General features: G+C 42.4%; 1 protein-coding gene across 1 annotated transcript in view; it reads right to left on the reverse strand.

Annotated features, from left to right (window-relative positions):
- Positions 1–1,536: 1,536 nt before the first annotated feature.
- LOC125467381 (transmembrane channel-like protein 3) overlaps positions 1,537–22,186 on the reverse strand; it is a 54,960-nt gene continuing 34,310 nt past the window's right edge. The window contains exons 16-22 of the mRNA XM_048563148.2: positions 21,045–21,173; positions 16,853–16,963; positions 16,599–16,724; positions 14,993–15,071; positions 14,851–14,893; positions 12,197–12,452; positions 1,537–3,789 (exon numbers count right to left, since the gene is read on the reverse strand). Of these exons, the coding sequence (XP_048419105.1) occupies positions 2,925–3,789; positions 12,197–12,452; positions 14,851–14,893; positions 14,993–15,071; positions 16,599–16,724; positions 16,853–16,963; positions 21,045–21,173 (1,609 nt within the window). The 3' untranslated portion in view covers positions 1,537–2,924. The remainder of the gene's footprint in view (positions 3,790–12,196; positions 12,453–14,850; positions 14,894–14,992; positions 15,072–16,598; positions 16,725–16,852; positions 16,964–21,044; positions 21,174–22,186) is intronic.

Below are 22,186 nucleotides of genomic sequence, written 5' to 3' on the forward strand. Positions count from 1 at the left end.
TGTAGGGTCGGCCAGGCTTTGTTTGTTGGTGTGACTCTCAGTGCCTCATTTGATGTCAGGTGATCTGGTTTCATTCCTTTCTTTAGTTTTTGTAGTGGTCACCAAAATTGCTGAGGGTCTGGAGTCACATATATACTAAACAAGGTAAAAATAGCATATTTCTTTTTGTAAAATACATTAGTAAACCAGATAGGTTTTTACGACAATTAATACTGGTTAGACAGTCACTGACTAGTCATTAGTCACTAGTCATTAGACTAGCTCTTTATTCGGGTCTTTTTCATTGAATCTTATTGAAACCCATGGTGGATTTGAATCCATGTCCCTAGAATGGTACTGTAAAGTCTCCCAGGCCTGCAAAGGACTTCTCCTGTTTTTTTGTTCCCTCTCCCAGTACTATAAGGTTCTGGATTTGTAGTAATTACCTGAATGCTGCCATCTTAGTGCAACAAAGAATGCACCAGATGGGTAATAATTGCTAGTTAACTGCCGATGTTGGTTTAAATTGGTTGACCAGGAGGGTTGACTTTGATTGCCCTGAGAAATTAACCAGACAATGGTTGCCACATGGTTTGGTGAATCGAAGCTGGCATATGGGGTATAGTGAGAGGTGTATAAAGCACTTCAGTTCTGCAGAAGTATCTTACTGGAATTGAAACATTAACTGTGTTTCCCTCTCTACAAATGCTGCCAGGCCTGCTGAGTTCTTTCAGCTTTTTCTATAAGAGGTATTTAGACCTTGACTGAAGAGGTGCAGGGTCTTCTGTATTAATACAAGTAGCTTCTAGTATGTTCAAGCATGTCCTGCTGCAATCCTGACTGATAATTTTAAGTTGGTTGTCAAGGTCATTCTTCGCCTGGTTCAGCCATTGTTCAGTAATTCAGCAATTGTTGTCTAAATATGTAACATTTAAATGAGATTTGTAATCGGGGCGGGTTGGGAACAGTTAGAACTTGCTTGAGGCGAACAGCTAAAGGGATACCCTGTTTGACTGGATCCATAAATCTCTGGGATGTACAGCTTACATCCCTAGCATTACATGCACTGAAATTCATATTCATACATTGTGGGAGTTTCCATGGCAATTCTAATCAGAGTCTACTAGCCAACAAATCAACAAACTCATAGCCACACAGCGTGGAATGTTACTTTCCCTTTGCTTTGGTATTATTGTGAATTGTCCTGATGAGTACAAGACAGAAAATTTTGACACAATCTGACATTTTTCAATAATTCTCAGGTTCTGTCCTCCCAAATGGCCATGTTGTGTTGTTAACTGTCCTTTTAGTTTTTCTCCGAGACGCTGTTTGTGTTTCGAGCTCTCCATTTTTACCTGCAGCTGGTTCCCTGTAATCCAAACCCCAACGCTCTCTCTCAATGCACTGGGTACTACAGACAGCAGCAGAGATCTAAATGTGTAAGTGAGCGGATCCCAGGGTAGAGTCAAACACACTTCCCTACCATCACCATTGTGCCACTCACGGAACAGAAGATGAGACGCTCAGCTTTTAAGGAATTTGTTTTACTGACCGTGTCTGAATTCAACAATATTTCTGGATCTTAGTTATGTCTATTAGCAACAGCAATAAGTCTGAAATTCAGAGAGAGGGCTCCAAACATGTAATAAATAATTTACAAATACATTCTAAGTTACAGACATGGTTGATGATGTGACTGTCAGAAGATTGAGTGGTTAAACAATACATTTTCATTTGCTTTACAACTGACATGTTGTGAAGCCAGATTTATTTTTTATACACCACCAAGTTCATTAACGAGAACAAGCCAGCTCAGCAAGGAAGTCAACAACCTCATCAAGTTCATGTTCAAATTCAAAATGCAAAACCAAAAGATACTGTACCCAAGCCTCAGTTAAGTTAAATTTTGCCCTTGTCCCGGGCTAATGGGGGCTAATTCTGGAATTCTACCCCTGCTTCTTCCTACTAAACCTGCCTTTGTCCATAAGACCGTACGAAGTAGGAGTAGGACATCTGGCCTCTTGAGCCTGCCTTGACATTCAACAGGATCATGGCTGATTTAACATTCCTAATGTCTACTTTCTTATGTTGTCTCCATTACCCTTGATTCCTCTACTGTCCTAATAAAGCTTTCTGTTTCTCACTTCTGTGAAGCATCTTGGGAAGCTATACTAAAGTAAAAGGGCTGTATAAATGCAAACGATTATTCTGAAGGCGTCTCAAGTGCCAATTTCTGAACGAATGTTGCGACTGCCCAGAACAATGTCCTTTTAAATGAAAACTGAAAAATGCCAGGGTCTTTTTTTCTATTTTTTAATCTAAGGAATGACATTTCCAATTTAAGGCAGGACACCTACTGATTCACCGTTATCCAGAACTCAGCAGTTCTAACCTCTTTACTTGCAACGTGTCTAAATGTGAAGCTTAGTTAATGATGGGTGTGAGTTAATTAAATAATCAGCACGATCTCCCGATCTCATTAAATTATCTCCAACTGTTGTTAATTTTGAGAATGCAATATTGGAATAGGAGGAGGCCATTCAGCCCTGCCAGATGCTTCCATCATTTAATAAGATCATGGCGATCTGTATTTTAACTCTCTTTAACCTGTCTTTGATCGTTATTGCCTCATGCTCTTCATCCGACAAAAAGCCATCTATGTTTGGAACCCATCCTTAAGTTATAAGCAATCAACTAAAAGAACATACAGTATTTTTTAAAATTGTCAGGCGTCCCACTACAAAGTAGATCACAGACATCAGATTTACATTGAATTTCATCAAATAATCCTAACAGCCCTCCAAATAAGTAAACTCTCAATTCTTCTAACGCTACCAGCATATCCTTTTACTTTTCTCTCTTAATTCTACCCATCTAACCTCTCCTTAAGTCCCTCTCCTATATATCTCACAACTACTACTGTTGTGCACATGAACACACTGATTCTAGACATTGGAACAGATCAGTTCATTAGCCTCTGTCTCAATCAGTTCAATGCTTACTCTTGACTTGCTCCTGCTTAGATTCTCATTGGAAGTTTTCAAATACTTATCCTTGGTGTGAATGACCTGAATGTACTGGTCGGTGCTGCTGTTCTGCTGGTCACTGCTTGATGCGATTGAGGCAGAGTCCGATTCCGTCAATGACTGATCTGCTTTGTGTTTCGTTTTCCATTTGATGGAAGCTCCAGCACCTTGCTGGCTTGGTGCCAGACCTTTGCTGTTCCACTGAACGTGAGATGACCCAGGGCCTGCACAATCCTGCTGCGGCTCAGAGTCCTCGTACTCATACCGGATCTGGGCCACATCCTTGCCGACCAATATCCGGCTATCTTTGCTGTCCCCGATGTAGAAGCGAGTGGGTTGGTGGAGATCGGAGAGCGAGTGCGGGCGTGGAGACCTGCTAAACGTGCCTTGCTCCAGCTCGTCCTCATCCTCCTCCTCTTCGCTGACGTGCAGCTGTGGGTTGGTTCTGTGCCCTGCGTGAACCGCATACCTTTTCAGATTCCTTGGCAACATTTCTACTGCGCCCCTGGTCTCGTCCACCTTGTAATGCCTCGGGATTCGAGTGACTGAGCGCATTAACCTCTTCCTCGGCTCACGCTCATTGACTAATATGTAACGTGCCGTGTGCACCCTGCGACCTAGAATCATCTGCGGACCCCCTTCTGCAGGTGAGTAATGTAGTGGTCTGACACACTTCCTAAAAGGGGCATCGAGATGAATATCTTCCGGTAATTTGGTGGCACGGCTGGAGGATGATTTTCCTCTGTGGTGCCCACTTGTGGCTCCCTGTAATCCACCTGGATTCCTAGGGAGAGGGAGTAAAGGGAAAGCATCAATAATGTCCAAACTCATAGAAACTGAGAGATTGTGAACAAAGATCTCTTCCACACGTGCATTAGCTTTGGAATGTGTTTGGTGGTACCACGGTAATGTCAACTAATCTGTAAACCAGACCCCCAGTTTATTGTTCTAGGAACATAGGTTCGAATCCCACCACGGCATAGTGTGAAATTTGAATTCAATTAAAAAAAAAATAAAATTAAAATTGTTAGTCTAATGGTGAATGTGCAACAATTGTTAATTATCATAAAAACCCATCTGGTTTATTAATGCCCTTTAGGGAAGGAAATCTGCCATCTTACCTGGTCTGGCCTATGTGACTCCAGACCCACAGCAATGGGGTTGACTCCGAACTACTCCCTGGGCAGCTTGGGATAGGTAATAAATGCTAGTCTGCCTGTCCAAAAAACAACATATTTTTCAGGGATATTCTCCCAGACATGACCCCCAACTGAACTTCTTGTGCCCAACTGGAAGGGTATTTGCTATTTTAGTGTAAATATTTCAGTGACCATTGACACTAATGGGTTAGCTACTGGAATGAGACTGTAAAAATTTTCTTTGAGTTTGTTTTATTGCAAATGATAAACAAAATCTATTTTACAGCAAACAAAGTTGTCAGGCAGAATCCTTTTGAGGCTTTGGGGTCTTACCTGCAGACTGGAGACCAGAATCAACGAGATCCCAGCAAAATGGAAGGCAATATGGGCACAGGATTCTTGGATTGATAGGACCGAGGACAAAGAGAATCAGGAGGGTCTGAAGCAAATATGGGGGTTACTGAGGGATGACACCTTGTCTCTGTCTCCACCCTCTTCCCCCGGGTAATATGGTGCCAGCAGCATAGGGACGTGGCCCTTAAGTAGTCCATTATTTTATTAGTCAAGTGCCTCAATTGGTGATAGAGCAGGAAGGTCACAATGGTCCTTCTCAACCAAAACCTAATTCTGATGGAGGCAACAAAGTGGTGGGGTTCTGCTACATTACCATCTCGCAAAGTGAAATTTCTGTTGTATATGGGCCTGAAAAGCTCAGAAAGGGTTAATCTTGAGGAGTGTCTTCATTATCACCCACTATCATGTCATTCCATGGAGTTGTGGGAAGAATGGTGTAGGATTTTGGAGTAGTGAGACAGAACATTCAGGTCCACCTTGTCATTTCTGGAACAACATCTATCCCAGTTACATAACCTGTAACTAGCATTTAACATACATTAAACAACTTGTCTGTGTGGGAGTCTCTTCTGGTTAGATCTGTAAGTGGTTTACATTTGCCACTATAGGCCAAGTAGGCCCTACAGATATCTATGCCGAAAGAGGTTTATAATAACAAATTACCCACAGTGAGGAGCAGACGCTGTTTAGCTGCATGTAGACTCCCCATTTCCGAACTTGCCACTGTTGGGAGCTGAATGTACAGTAAACAGAGTCTACTTTACAACAGTGATGATGGGAAATGAACAGGTGATCAAAACTAAGACAGAAATCATCTGATAAAAGCAGACTCATTTCTCCAGCAAAGTGTAATGACTGCACAACAGAGACAGAGAATCAATGATATCTGTAAAATCAGTCCCACTCACTTAGAGCAAAGTAGTCTGCTCATGTGACTGACGTGGGAATTTACTAAATATCACTATTCTGGCTGGGATTTCTCACTGTCTCTGTATGTAGCTTGAATACAAACGCTAAGTTTTGAAATAATCTTGGTCATCTTGATATGACACAGGCTTCACTTTTCTGGATTGGTTCAACAATTACTCAAAGTAAGGACAAGGAGATCCCAGGGAAGCTGTACAGAGTGGAAAAAGGAAGCGGCTATATTGTAACATCAGAGACAGATATCTCCTGCACTACAATACAATTCAAAACAGCCCAGGAACAGGTCCTTTGGCACACTAAGCCTGCTCTGATTCTAATCTTTATTCAGACTTGCCACTGCTTGCCCATGCATGGTTTCTATCTCTCTGTTACCTCGTGTTCATGTGTCTATCAAGTTTTGAACTCTTAAATGGGACAGAGAAGAATTTCCAGCTTTATTCCCTGGCTAGGATTTTAACCATTTTTGGGTTCTTTCTGGAGATCCCAGAGTTTTGGATGGAATCGGGAGCCTGTATGTTGCAAAGCACAAGGTGTTGCAAGTTATGTGGGAAACACTGGATGGACCAGAGGATCTTTGTACAATGGTCGAGGTGATTATTTGGACTGTCTGCCAGGGAATCCAATTGAAGGAGAGGATCCCCAGTGTGGATGGACCACTTGCATGCCAGGGACAATGTGGAGCAGTCAAAACATATACCAGAGAAGGCCATATTCACACCTCATAGTTGAGATGATGAGCACACTGGAAGATCCTGGCCCACTTCCTGACCCTTGTGTCAAACTCCCCTTGGACTTTCACTGAGAATGAGGTCAGCTTTAAATGGTACATTTTCAAATACATAAACTTGCTGATATCTGCAAATAGTTTATCCACCGTCTTTTCTTGGCATGTTGTTTATTGTATGTTAAATGCCACTTACAGGTTATGTAACTGGGATAGATGTTGTTCCAGAAACGACAAGGTGAGCCTGAATGTTTTGTCTCACTCCTCCAAAATCCTACACCATTCTTCCCGCAAGTCCATGAAGACTTCGATTAGATCACCCCTTAACCTTCTAAATCCTTAGAGAAAACAGACCTATTACAGACAAAGTTTTACTAAGGAACTGGACACTACTTCATATAGATGAGGAATGGGCAGTTGTCCATCAGGTGATTGTTTCATCTGAGTATCAAAAGTTAGTGTGAATGAAATGCATATAGCAGATCATTTTATTATTAGGATAATGCAGACTAAAATATTAAAACTGGTTTAATGGCCAGGTTTACTTAAAGTCATTATTAAGTTTTGCCAGGTAGTGGGGAACCATCAACCCGAAATTAAAATTTCCAATACTAGCTTTTGAAGGACTGTAATAATGGTAAAACATTAAAGCTTAAGGTTTGATATTTGAATGCATGCAGCATTTGTAACAAGGCAGATCAGTTACCTACACAAATAGAATTAAAGAAATATGACTTGACAGCTATTACAGAGGCATAGTTGCAGGGTGGCCAGGACCAGCAACCAATATTCAAAGGTATTCAACATCCCAGAAGAATAGACAAAAAGGAAAATGAGGTGGGTTAGGTATATGAATAAAAATAGGTATCAGAATAATTATCTCGGTACAATACATCACGCTGTAAAATCATTTTGATAGGAGGTAAGGAATAGCAATGGAAAGAGGTTAAGGGTGGGAAGTGTGTGTAGAACACCCCCACCATCAAAATTTTCTTAACTGTGGGCCAAAGTATAAGTCAGGAATTAATAGAAGTGTGTAAGAAAGACATGCTCATTGTCATTGGCGATGTACTCTGAACATTGACTGGACAAATCAGAAGGGCAAGGTTAACGTGAAAGTGTTTTTGTAGGGTGTGTTTTTCAGAGCAGTGTATTGCAGAATTTACACAAGAACACATTTTGTAAATCTAATAATATGTCGCAGAATCATAGAATCCCTACAGTGTGGAAACAGGCCATTCAGCCCATCAAGTCCATACCAAACTTCTGAACAACATCTCACCCAGGCTCACATGCTTACCATATCCTTGTAACCTTGCATTTCCCATAGCTAACCCACCTAGCCCGCAAATCCCTGAAAACTACGGGCAATTTAGCATGGTCAACCCACCTAATGTGCACATCTTTGGTCTGTGAGAGAAAACTGCAGCATTTGGAAGAAACCCACGCAGACACGGGGAGAATGTGGTCACCTGGAGACAGATTTAGTTCATGATAAACAATGACATTATTGAAGAGTCACAGTCGCTGGGGCTCGCCTATCATAATGCTGCCAAAACCAGGTGGGGCACAAAGATTTTATATTAATTATCACAAATTCAACATGGCAACACAAGCAGATGTATATCCTATTCCAAGACTGGGACTGCACTGAATGAATGGACATGCTCAAATTGGCAGTCCGTGTTCCCAGCTCAGGAGAATGACACAGTCAGGTGGGTTCTGCAATGGATGGGCGATCCGCTCCTCCAGATTAGTGCCAAGGAAATAAAGATGGGCATTATCAAGCAGACTGAGTCCATTTGGGTCAATGGGGAAATGGGCAATGGCTTCTTGTAGACCTCTTTAACAGGAAGATCAGGATTGGAGTGTAAAGATGTTGATGCTCCATTGTCAATGTCTCTGAGCCACAGCCTATGGAAGGATTCACCTCCGTTATTGTTTCACAGTGAAAGGAAGTTCATTGTGGGCAATTTGCTAAATTATTTTATTGCCTTGTAACTTTTCATTTTATATAAGAGCACCACGGTGGCTCAGTGGTTAGCACTGCAGCCTCACAGCACCAGGGACCCGGGTTCGATTCCACCCTCAGGTGAGTGTCTGTGTAGAGTCTGCACATTCTCCCTGTGTCTGTGTGGGTTTGTTCCGGTTTCCTCCCACAGTCCAAAGATGTGCAGGTTGGGTGGATTGGCCATGGGAAATTGCCCAGTGTCGAGGGATGTGTAGATTAGGTGGGGGCAGGTCTGGGTGGGATGCTCGAAGGGTCAGTATGGACTTGTTGGGCCGCAGGGCCTTTTTCTGCACTGTAGTGATTCCATAAACTGTAAGATATCTGTATATCACTGCACATTTGCAGAAATGATCCAGTAACATGGAAACGGAAGTAAAATTTTAGGTTGGTCATGACAGCATAAAATAGTTATTTCCTCCAATGAAACATCTTTAATATAGTTTATATGCCAATTGAGAAAATCCATCAACGTTTGTTCTCCTTTGTTCTTTCATGGAACGTGGGCATCGCTACACTGATTGGCTTCGAACTGAATGACTTTCTCCACCCTTCCAGAAGGCAGTTAAGGGTCATAAATGTTGCTGTATGTCTGGAGTCACACATTGGCCAGACAGTGTAAGGAGGGCAAATCTTCTCTAAAGGACATCAAATTTCTAAAGAGCTGGCAAATCTTTTAAACTTTGGCCTTAAGACACACGAAAAGAAAAATGCACAAAAGCACAATTCAGCAAAATTGGGTACTTAATATTTAAGTGTCAACATTAACTTGGATGTCTGTAATCATACATTTGTAATCTATTGTATGTTTGTTGATATCACCCATCTCCCTGTTAGTTGAACAGTCAATGCTCAGATATGGAGAGTACTGGCTCACTCTTTTCTGATTGTCTCATTGCAGGAAGATTTATCTTCATCACAAAGCAAAAAGTGCTTTCAAGTTTACAGATCACAGCCAGCACATTCCACACATGAACACTCTGGCCTTCTGCTTCATTAATAGGTCATATATTGTAATAAAACCCAAAACATTTTGATTTGTGTGCTTCTTTGCCATTTCAAATTCCTCTCCTGAAGGATGAATGTTGCAAAGTGCAGTGACAGAGCCCTTCAGATAAACTCAGTTAAAATTTACCCACAGATAAGAATTCCCATTAACTCTGGAGAAAATGAACCTTCACATTACTGAAGGCACCAAGTTCAAAAGAGTAAAGATAATGGCGTGGATAGTGGAGTGGAAGCTGTACTGGAAAGTGTTTCAGAGATATAGGAACTGCAGATGCTGGAGAATCTGAGAAGAATTAGGGCCTAGGCCCGAAACGTCAGCCTTCCTGCTCCTCCGATGCTGTACTGGAAAGTGCAGTGTTAGCTGTTGATGCTGCAATATGGGCAGCCAATGGCGGGATTCATGAGATCCCGTGATGATGGAGATACTGATCGGAGAAAACCATGGCCCCTTTGCAACAGGACAGAGCAATATGGAGCAAGCCATCAGGTTTGTTGAACCTGCTCCACCACCCAATATGAGCTTGGCTGATCCTCTATTTCAATGACATATTCACATTTTCTCTCCATAACCCTTCGTGTCCTTAGCATGTCTTTTCATGTGTATTATCAATCTCTTTTTTGAATATACTCGGTGATGCAACTTTGACAGCCTTCTGTGGTAGCAAATTCCACAGGCTGTCCACCGTCTGAGTAAAGAAATGCTTCCTTATCTCAGCGCTAAACCGCTATCTCCATATCCTGAGAGTGGGACTCCTGATTCAAGATTCTTCAACCGGGGAAAAGATCTCCTTTGTATCTAGTTTGTCCAGCCCAGGTGGAACTTTATATGTTTCAGTGAATACACACCCCCCTTCTTCTAAACCATAGTGAATACAGGCCGGTCAAGACAACGTTTTATCACATGACAGCAGTGCCATCCCTGGTATCTGCCTCGTGAATCTCCGCTGCACTCCTTCTATAGCAAATATGTCTTTTCTTAGGTTGGGGGACCAATACTGCAAACAATTTTCCAGGTGCGGTCTCACCAAGGTGCTGTATAACTGCAATAAGACATCCCTACTTCTTACAATAAAAGCCTAGATACCATTTACCTTCCTACCTGGGGCGGCACGGTGTCTCAGTGGTTAGCACTGCAGCCTCACAGCACCAGGGACCCGGGTTCGATTCCAGCGTCGGGTAACTGTCTGTGCGGAGTTTGCACATTCTCCCTGTGTCTGCATGGGTTTCCTCCGGGTGCTCCAGTTTCCTCCTACAGTCCAAAGATGTGCGGGCTAGGTGGATTCGCCATGCTAAGTTGCCCATAGTGTTCAGGGGTGTGTGGGTTATGGGTGGATGGGTCTGGGTGGGATGCTTCAAGGGGTGGTGTGGACTTGCTGGGCCAAAGGGCCTGTTTCCACACTGTTGGGAATCTGATCTAATCGCTTGCTGCACCTGCTTGACTACTTTCATTGACTGGTGTACAACGGCCCCCAGACCTCTTTGTACATCCACACTTCCCAATGCATCACCATTTAAATAATACACTGCCTTTCTGTTTCTCACACCGAAGTATATAACTTCACATTTATCCATGTTACAGTGCACTTACCATGTGTTTACGCACTCACTCAAATTGTCCAGATCTTCTGGAGGTCTCCTTGCAACATCCTCACAACTGACAATCCAACATTGCTTTATGTCAACAGCAAACTTGGAAATACGGTATTCATTTCCCTCATTGAGTCTTTCTTTTATATATTGTGATTAGCTGGAGTCTGATCCCTGTGAACCCCACTAGTCACTGCATACCATCTGAAAAAAGATCCTTTTATTGCCATTGTGTTCCCAATCCTCAATCTATGTCAATATGTTACCTCGATCCCAGGTGCTTTCATTTTGCCCACTAGCCTCTTACGTGGGACCTTAACAAAAGTCATTGTGAAATCCAAATACACCACATCCACTCTCTTATCTATCCTATTAGTTAGACTCTCAAAAAGACCTCATTGATTTGTTAAGCAGAATTTCCCCTTTGTAAACCCAAAGCAACTTTGTCTCATCCCATTAATGCTGTCCAAATGTTCTGTTATCACATCTTTTATAACAGACTCTAGCACTTCCCCACTACAGATGCTAAGGTAGCTGGACTGTAATTCTGTTTGTTCTCTCTCACCACCACCAACCAATCGAATACTGACAAGTAAAGCCCAGGATGTGCAATGCATGAGTGTGTGTATGCCGGGAGGGGAGATAGGGAGAGCGGGAAGGGACTAAATCAAATTGGAGTTGGAGGGGGAAATAAAGTACCCTATCCCCCAAGGTGCCCACCTCTCTCTAAAGGCATTGATAACACTGATGGACACCACATGCTCCTTCTCCAATGACACATGGGCACCAGTTTAATCATGGAAGAGGGGCACTTTGTTACATCACCAGACTTTTTTCTCTGTCGGAGTAGCCTAAGTTGCAAGTGAGCAAGCAAGTAAACACTCAGAGGAATTGGGTTCACAAGAAAGTAAAAGCTCCCACCTGCTTATTCCTCTGTATCTCGATAACCTCCCCTGGTCCTATAACCCTCTTCCAGCTCTACAACTCTCCAAAATCTCAGCACTTACCCAATTTGGATAACTTGCACACCCTAATTCTCATTGCTCCATCATGTAGCTGTCTAAATCCTAATGTCTAGAATTCTGTCTTTAAAGCTCTCCATCTCTGTCCACCTCTTTCCTCCTTTAACGTGTTCCCTAAAATCTACCTCCATTACCCAGCTTTCAAGCCCCTATGAGTGCACTCTCGATGGGAAATCCAAGGAAACCGGGAAAAAGGGGCAGGCAAAAATTTAACAATCTTTCTAGTAAATGCAGCTCCAGCTGTGAGATCTGAATGGAGGCTCACTCTTTGCTCGGTTATCAGGCAGTTACTTAATATCAGTAGTGGGCTTGGTAGTGAATCTTAGCAAAAGACATTTCAGCAGGCAGACTGCTGTCCTCAGTGCATCGTGAAAGATGGCAGTTAGTAAGTTAGAAAGAGAGGAATTAAAGAGTGATCTGACCTCGGGAAGCCATGCTCACGCTTGTGTCGTGAAGCTGCTGCAGTCGGAGTATGAGTGAGGCTGGGAATCTGAGGCACATCCGCATGGGCCAGCTGTTGTGAAATACTCAGAATGTGGCTCCCTGCGCTGACCGGGGAGTCAACATTCGCAACACTCCCATTCCTTCGAGGTGATGATTGAATCAAGGACTCCTGGCTGTCCACCTCACTCTCACGTTCCGTTTTCTTGTCGCCATCCTCCAAATGTTGGAATCGTGCTGAGAAGGGAAGACAATGAAGCCCTTCAGCAAAGATTTTTCCACTTGGTACTTACTCATTCATAAATGATTGCCCTGTGTGACACAAGGACACCACTGTTTCACCCGATCATAGCACAATATGTAATGTGTGCAAGCCTCTGTGCTCCCAAAAGGTTGGATCCAAGTGAAAAATAAAGTCATGGTTAGATTGCTGAACCACAGCGGGCTGGCTCTGTGCAAATCAGCAATCCAGCCAACTGAGCTAAATGACCCCCAACATACAAGATCCATGTCAAATAATAATCCTTATTATGATTCGGGTTCTGCCACTGTATCTTAGTGGGAGCACTCGAGAGTTCTGCTTCAGGTATCTGAGCATCACCAACAAACATCTGTATTTCTATAACATCCATAAATATCCAAATCTTTATAAAATCCAATATTACACCCACCATTTCCAAATGTAAAAATGAGCAAGGAATCTGTTTTTCTGTGATATGGCCAGGACTTTTTAAAATTCATTCACAGGGTGAGAGCGTTGCTGGCTTGGTGGCATTTATTGCCCATGCCTTTTTGCCCACAGGGCAGTTCAGAGTCAACCACATTGCTGTGGGTCTGGAGTCACATGTAGGCCAGACCAGGTAAGGATGGCAGTTTCCTCCCCTAAAAGAACATTAGTGAACCAGATGGGTTTTTCAACAATCAGCAACAGATTCATGTTTAACAGTAGATGACTCTTTGTTCCGGATTTTTTTAAAAATTGAATTTAAATTCCACCATCTGCTGTGGCATGATTCGAACTTGGCTCCCCAGAACATTCGTGGGTCTCTGGATTAACAGTCAAGTGATAACACCATGAGGCCATCACCTCCCCTAACACTTAATAGAGTTAACTCTTCTTTACAATACTGCTATGGGATCTTGGGTGTTTGCCTGGACAGGCAGCTGGAGACCCCCCTCAATTGCTCCCTCATTTCCTCCAGATGGGTGGGAGCCACTATTAAAGGGGACACTTCTATTGAGTCAGAAAGTTTTGCAATCCACCCTCCCTCCTTCAATGAATACTGAGGCCAAAATGTCAACGAGATGTTGATATTCTAATGAGTGTCAGTGCACTCCCAAGACCAGGGAGAAAATCGGGGGGGGGGGGGGGAAGAACGGACTCATTTTCTTCGAATTTCACTTGGGCAGCTCCAGGCAGAAGATTCTGGATTTCTTGTAATAAAAACGGGGCTGGGATAGGATCCTTTTGAATCTCCAAATTTCCCTTTTGATGAATAAGGCTCTCACTTGGGTGCATAAGATTATGACAACACCCCTTACACTTTGCTGCTACAACGGGTCGAGGACTGGCTACTACCTTTCCTGAGGCTCTTGTTAATCTGAGGTTTCGCTCGCCTGAATATGCAGGAAGATATCTACGGCATTATTTCTCATATGTAGATCTTTCAGGTTCCACAGCAACTGCACACACTAAGCCACATCAACAATGGCAGCAGTCAAACAAAAGCCAGCTAACACAGCTGCTCAAAATCTGAAACAGACACAGCGAATTCTGGAGAAACTCAGTAGATCTGGCAGCATCTGTGGAGAAAGAAACATTATTATAATGTTTCAAATCCAACCTGACTCAGTATTGATTAATGTCTGGAGGAACAGTCATCCCAGATTCAAGATTTCTGTTTCTCTCTCCACAGATGCTGCCAGACCTGCTAAGTTTCTCCAATATTCTCTGCTTTTGTTTTAACACTGATAACAGGTTTGACAGAAAATAGAAACTCTTCAGTCCCTGTGATGAGTTATAAAGGAGAGGCAGGACCTTTTTTGCCTCCACTGGAGTGTAGGAGGTTAGGGGTGACCATATAGAAGTTCATAAAATCACAAGGGGCACAGATAAGGTGAACAGCTAAGGTCTTTTCCCCAGGTTGGGGGAGTTCAAAACTAGGAGGTGTGCTTTTAAGTTGGGAGGAGAAAGATTTACCGGGAACCTGATGGGTGACTTTTTCACACAGAGGTCGGTTTGTGCGTGGAATAAACTGCCAGAGGACGTGGTAGATGCAGGTACATTTACAACATTTAATAGATATTTGGACAGGTGCATGAATAGGAAAGGTTAAGAGGGATATGGGCCAAATGCAGGCAAGTGAGGCCAGTTTAGTTTGGGAAACTTGGTCAGCATGGACAAGTTGGGCTGAAGGGTCTTGTTTCCATGTTGTGTGACTCTGTTAATGGAAAGTCTGCTCTGTTTAATATATTGCATGAAGTGGTAGATTTGTTAGAGTCATAAAGATGTGCAGCACAAAAACAGACCCTTCGGTCCAACTTGTCCATGCTGACCAGATTATAGCACTTGGGTCTAGATTAATTTAAGATATCCACATACGTAAGCCAGATATGAAATGAGAAATTCTCCTACCAACTGCCATCTGGAATACTTTCTTTTTATCCTCTGTTCTTTCCTGCAGATAGAAAGGACACAAATATTGACATCTCTGTTCTAATAGGATTCAAACTGTGCAAAATCTTAAAGGTTTCAAAAGGTCAAATCTGATACATACAACTTGGAGCTGCATCCTGAGCTGATTATTGGTAAACTTTAGCGAGCGTGCAATTGATTGGAGATAATATATCAACATACTAGAAGAAACATTATTTAAAATATACTTGTTAATAACATGTTGCATGAATCAGTACACTATGTCAGGGTTAGTTCTTTGCCAGCTCAAACCGTATTTAAACCAACGTTTTGTCACAGCAAGCATTGGCTGTGTCCATCAAAATCTTCTACCAAACAGTTTTAATAGAGAAGAAAGAAGGCAGCTTTGCATTTACGTAGCGCCTTTCACAAACTCAGCACATCCTAGCAAAGTACTCTCAAAGCACAGTCACTATTGTAATGCAGAAAATGCAGTAACTAATCTAGACCTAGTCAGTTCCCACAAAACAGAAATGTAATTGTCACCAGACAACCTGCTTGTTGGTTGAGTTGGTGAAAGAAAAACTCAATTTTTAAAAAATAGTTTTATGGGATCCTTAACACCAAATTGTAGTGGGAACCATGTTTGTGTAACTGAGTGGGAAGGGCGCTCCGTTTCCAATGAAGTTACAGCAGCAGAGTGGATTAGTGCCGACAAAATCTGTGGACACCTCTGTAGAATGTCGTCCAGTCACCACCGACTGCTAACAGTTGTAACTGAAGCTGACAACATTCTCTAATACCAATCCAGAAACTTGAGTCAGGACTGAGGCTGACAATCCCAAGCAGCAGCAAGGGAACACTACATCAGCGAGACTGCCTTCTTTCAGCTAAGACGTTAAAATGAGCCCCTATCTGTCCTCTCAAGTAGATGTAAAAGATTCCATGGAATCAGTACAGGCATATTGGGCCAAATGGCCACATTCTGCACTGTGACCTACAATCCCGTAGATTAGCAGTTAAGAGTCAATCCCATTGCTGTGGGGTCTGGAGTTACATTTAGGTCAGAACAGGTAAAAATGGCAGATTTCCTTCCCTGAAGGATGAGCTTGTACAACAATGATTGCATGGTCACCATTAGGTGGGCCTTTTGACTCAGATTTTATCATATTCATACCATAGGATTCAAACCCATGTCTCCATAATCATACATTCCCTGCAGTACACAAAGAGGCCATTCAGCCCATCAAGTCCTGCACCAACCTTCCAAACTGCATCCCACCATATCCCCATAACACTGAATTTCCCGTAGCTAGTCCACCTAGCCTAACATTTCTGTACACTACTGCAGAAACCCATGCAGACACAGGGAGAATGTGCTAGCTCCACACAGACAGTTGGCTGAAGGTGGAGTCAAACCCATGTCTCTGGTGCTGTGAGGCAGCGGTGCTAACCACTAAGCCACCTTGCGGCAGAACATTAGCCTGAAGTTCTGGATAACTCCCCAATTACACTTCCACAACACCAAAACATGCAAAAGAAAATGCAATTTGTCGTTGCTTCTCTTTGGTGAAATATCAAATTGTAGAAATAACAAGTACCCCACTTATTCCTCTCATCCTGTCCAGTGACATTTTAATGTAAAGTCACTCCTGGTGTACTTGCACACAAAGGACAATGAAGACTGCAAAGTTTATGATATGTAAAGAACCATAAATATAGTCTCACAGAGCTGTGTTTGTACTTACAAAAGCAGCAGCAGTGCAGGAAGAGCCACCACAGGGCTAGTGACATAACTCATCACAGTGTTAAACCAGACAGGGAAATCATTGACTATTGTCTCTGACACAATGTCATAAATTTTATCTTGGCCACTGTTTGAGAAAGAGAACAAGATCTGGATGAGCATTGCTGTAATGGTGCTTCAATGAACAGGACTTACTGTTCTATCATTGATAAATAAGAGCCTTTATATGATGAGTTTTTAATCAAAGTCTGTTACCTAAATGGTCCACAACTTGGAGAGGGTCTATATCTTGCTATTGCAAAGACGGTTGGTAGCATACACAAGAAAAGCATGAACAGAGTCATAGCTAGGTAGAAATTGTTCGATCTGGGAGGAGAAAAAATGCACAATTCATTACATCTATTAGAGATAAGGGTCCCGACCCAAAACGTCAGCTTTCCTGTTCCTCTGATGCTGCATGGCCTGCTGTGATTCTCCAGCTCAACACTGTGTTATTGTTAAATCTATTTGCTGTTTATCACTACTAACTGCAAAATTGGGTAATATCATGAAGCCTTCACTCTCAATATAAAATGTATCTCACTGTCACAATGTGAAGAACTGGGGGGCAGGGGAGAGAAATCAGTGCTTTTGGATTAGGGAGAGATAGCTATTTGTATACAGAGTTGGCTTGGCTTGAAGGTAGAAGACAGAGGGTGTGTGGTAGAGGGTGCTATCTGGACCGGAGGCCTGTGACCAGAGGTGTGTCTCAAGGATCGGTGCTGGGTCCACTGTTTTTCACCGTTTAGATTGATGATTTAGATGTAAATATAGGAGATTTTGTTAGTTTGCAGATGGCACCAAAGTTGGTGGTGTACTGGATAGTGAAGAAGGTTATCTCAGAGTACAATGGGACTGTGATCAGATGTGCCATGTAGTGGCAGATGGAGGTAAATTTAGATAAATGTGCAGTGTTGCATTTTGGTAAGGCAAAAACAGTTAATGGCAGGGTCCTGGGGAGTGTTGCTGAACAAAGAGACCTTGGAGTGTAGGTTCATAGTTCCTTGAAAATAGAGTCGCAGGTAGACAGGATAGTGAAGAAGGTGTTTAGTATGCTTGCACTTATTGGTCAGTGCATTGAGTATGGGGGTTGGGAGGTCATATTGTAGCTGTACAGGACATTGGTTAGGCCACTTTTGGAATACTGCATGCAATTCTGGTCTCCCTGCCAAAGGAAAGATGTTGTTAAACTTGAAAGGGTTCAGAAAAGATTTACAAGCATGTTGCCAGGGTGGGAAGCACTGAATTGTAGGGAGAGACTGTACAGTCTGGGGTTATTTCCCCTGCTGGGTCGGAAGCTGAGAGGTGATTTTATTGAAGTTTATAAAATCATGAGGGGCATGGGTAGAGTGAATAGACAAGGTCTTTTTTCCCAGGGTGGGGGGAGTCCAAAACTGGAGGGCACAGGTTTAAGGTGAGAGGGGAATGATATCAAAGGAACCTTAGGAGCAAGGCTTTTACGCAGAGGGTGAAATGGAATGAGCTGCTAGATGTAATGGTAGAGGCGAGCACGATTACAACATTTAGAAAGTATCTATAAGGGTATATGAAGAGAAAGGGTTTAGAGGGATATGGGCCAAATGCTGGCAAATCGGACTAGATAAATTTAGGATATCTGGTCGGTATAGGTGACTCTATGACCCCCAATTTTCAGGCAGCTAAAATAATTCATAAATATGAAAACAACAGGCTGTAAATGCTGAAAATTTGAAATAAAAACAGAAAAATGCATAAATACTCTGGCAGCACATGTGGACAGAAAATATTTCAAGTTGATAATCTTTTATCCAAACAGAAAACTCCCACCTCAGAATCGAATTCTCCACTGTACCGGACTGATGCTAGAGTGTGGTCTCAATGAATTTACCCCCAGTCAAGGTACTCAGTACTCACTCACTTTATCCAACTTGATGACCAAAGTTCACTGCTCTGGCCCAGTGAGAACGAAGGCTAAATGATCCCCATCCTATGGAAACAGCCTACTTAATTTAAACCGTGAGGGCTGACATGGAAACAGAATAACAATCTTCTGTTGAGGTAAAAGATTCAAATAAATTCTATTCTTGTATACACGAACTGGAACACTATAAAAAAGAGGCTATTTAGCACATCCTACCAGCTCTTTGAAAGGGCTACTCAATTCTCCAGTTGTTTCTTGTCGGCCCTGCCATTGTTTCCCCCGTTTTTCCAGTGTTTTGGATATGCCTTTGAACTGCTTCTATCATCTATTCACTTCCATTCCAGTTCTGAATGACCTGCTGGGTATAATTCTCTCGCTTTCTCTCCCTTGGTTCTGTGCCAATTGACTTAAATCTGCCTCTTCTGGTTGCCAAATCTATACAAGGCAAGTAGAATAAATTCTGTCCAAAAGCAACTAATATTTTGTGAATTAATTCTCACAGGAAGAGCTGGATTAATATTTGCTTTACACTTGGGAGAAGGGAGCGCAGACACAAGCTACCCTTCAAATCTAAGGATGTTGCTGAAAGCTTGATCTCTGCTTTTGTCACCTGAGTTCTGACAATTCCAAGACACTCCTGACCACTCAGGCAACCTGATGTCACCTCAAACTCTCCCCCGCAATCTCAATATGCACGAAGTCCTTTTTACACCTCTCAGTCTGAGCTCCCTGCTCTGCCACAGCTCCCAGTTTGGCAACTGTTGATTTTAACATTCTCATCCCTGGCTTGAGTTTTATGGAGGTAGCAAGGGTCTTGGATGTTGACAGTGAGAGATACACACATACACACACAAAACACCTTGCCTGAAAAGATCACACTGGTGCTATGTGTAACTCAGGCAGTTGAGACTGGCCCTTCCACTGGATCAGGACCCCATGGTGAAAGTCTCATTTGCCAAGATCTGGCATCCACTCATGACTGACAACAATGTTGCTCTGCTTATAGGAACAAGCAGAACAAGCACTAGGAACCTTGAGGCTTCCCACACAACACTAGGCCCTACTACCACTGGGTTAATGCCAAAAACTATAAGAAGAGGCTAATTGGGCATTAATTGCCTATTTGAGGGATTTCATTAGCATGGGGACAGAAAGACCATCAATGGGCCTTTCCAGCATTTCCAGACCAAGTAAGGAGATCTTGTAACAAAGGAATCCAGGGATTGTAAACTTTGAGGTTCTCCTTTTTTTTGTGAGGGGGGTGCTGGGGTTGGTAGCTTGGTGGGTTGTTTGCCCCTTCATTAAATGAGCCCCAGACTCAAAGTCCACACACTCATCTCACTACATTCACCTACTCTATGCCAATTCACACTTGGCTCAGGGAATAAGGAAGCTAAGGAATAAAAGAAGTCAGGAACAGATTGCAAAGACACATCTTTCTCTATCAAGGTCTTCTGCATCGAAATCTGAATCCAGCCAAGAGTAAAAAATATTGATGGGATAATCAAAGTAAGGACATTCTGTTTAAAGAAGAATCCAGAGATTGCAACTTTTGAGGTTCTGCTATCTAATTTAGTGCCACCTCCTCATACCCTCTCTGCAGAGCCTCTTTCCGAGTTCTACCTCTAGCCTTCATACACACATGGAGCATGACCACCTGATCCTCCCTGTCCCACTGCAAATTCCTTTCCATCCCGAGCAGATGTCCCACACCTTGGCACTGGGCAGGCAACACCACCCCTCGGACTCTCACTCTTTGCTGCAGAGAACAGAGTAAATACCCTGATCTATACTGTCCCATACCATTACTACTACATCCTCTTTTGTTTCTACATTTGAATGGTGTCAACAACAAAATAAAAAGAACAGTACAACGCAGGGGCAGACCTTTCAGCCCATCAAGACTGTGCTGATATATGAAGCCTTTCTAAATGAAAAATCTTTTACCTCTATGCTATCTGTTTCACTCTATTCCATGCCTAATCAGTTTTGTCAAGATGCCTCCTGAACAGTTCCCTAGGATTCATTTCTCTAAGGAAATTAGGTTCGTGGTATTATAATTCCATCATTCATCTCAGCCCTCTATAGACAGTCTAATTGCTGGATTATGGAATCAGGGAATTACCCATGACACATCTTTAACTATTGAACTCGGCTCCAAGACTCTCAGAAGATAAATAGAAGTCATATAAATCCAAATGACTTGAATTGTGTGAGCATTTTCATATTCTGATCAAGGGAATAAGAAATAGAGTTGACAAGCATCTATACCAATTACATGGAAATGAGGGAGCAATGTAATTAGGATGTTATTTTAACAGGAGTGTTTATTGTAACAAATATGCATCAGTCAGGACATGATTGATCACAAAGTATCAGTAGCATTTTACTGTGCTAATTAAACTAATGATTTCTTGATACCTTTTAACTGGATTCAAAATTGAACTAAGTAACAATGTCCATTGCAATTCATTCCTGGTGAACATGGGATTTAAATAGAGCACTGACCTTGAAGCACGGAAAACCTGCTGATGTGGAACATTACAAGTCAAGACTGCCCAACTCCTTAAATACATGAGGCCAATCAGTTTGAGAACATTGAACGCTGGAAGGCACGGGGAGAAGAAAGCACCCATCCTAAAGATTGAAGGAAATAAGAAAAGAAGCTGGAAGTCTGAGGTAAAAATGTGCAAGGAACGTCCAATAGGATAGTCAGTGTCTGAGGAGAAGGAATGCAGGTTACTGTGATGGGTTAGGCCCCTTAATCAAAATCTGTCAGAAGGCCCTACACCCTAATTATTTATGGCCTTCTCTTTTCCCAGATGCTGAATGAGCTGATGCTTATTTCCAATATCATGCATTTTTAGTTCAGAGTATCAACAATAGCATTTACTACACAGAAGTTACAAAGCAGGAATAAATCACAAATTTCATCTTAAATTTTCCTTTCCTGTTTCCGTTTCATTTTAACCCCCTTTCCTCCATTCATTAAATCTAAACCTAACTGTTGGTTTAGTTTGCGATAGTAAGAACTACAGATGCTGGAGTCAGAGATAACACGGTGTAGAGCTGGATGAACACAGCAGACCAGGCAGCATCAGAGGGGCAGGAAAGCTGACGTTTCGTGTTGGGACCCTTCTTCAGAAAAATGACTTATTGAAGAAGGGTCCTGACTCAAAACATCAGCTTTCCCGCTCCTCTGATGCTGCCTGGTCTGCTGTGCTCATCCAACTCTACACTGTGTTATCTGTTGATTTAGTTTCTTACTCAACCAATAACCCTGAAATATATACCACAGAATTACACTCTGTTGTGAAGACATTTCTTCTGTCCTAAACTTCTTGCATCTCTGTTCCCAATATTTTATTGAACCAATCTGCTTCTACATACTTACTCAGTTCCGGTCTTTCATAATTTTTAATATCACCAGAAAAAGGTGCCTCAGACAACAATCGCATTTCTGCTCAAATTGTTACTGTTTTTTTTGTGAAAGTGGGCAAAGGTAGAATCAGATAACTGCTTCACTAATCTGACGTAGCTTCATCTTCTCTGTGTGTGCACAGAATATTGGAGTAATTCTGATATTTGTGCGAGGTACATGATCCAGTTGTTGCTCCAGGGTTGTGAGATGGGAACAGAAGTCACCAGAT

Source organism: Stegostoma tigrinum, chromosome 33, assembly GCF_030684315.1.
Source record: "Stegostoma tigrinum isolate sSteTig4 chromosome 33, sSteTig4.hap1, whole genome shotgun sequence".
NCBI lineage: Eukaryota > Metazoa > Chordata > Chondrichthyes > Orectolobiformes > Stegostomatidae > Stegostoma > Stegostoma tigrinum.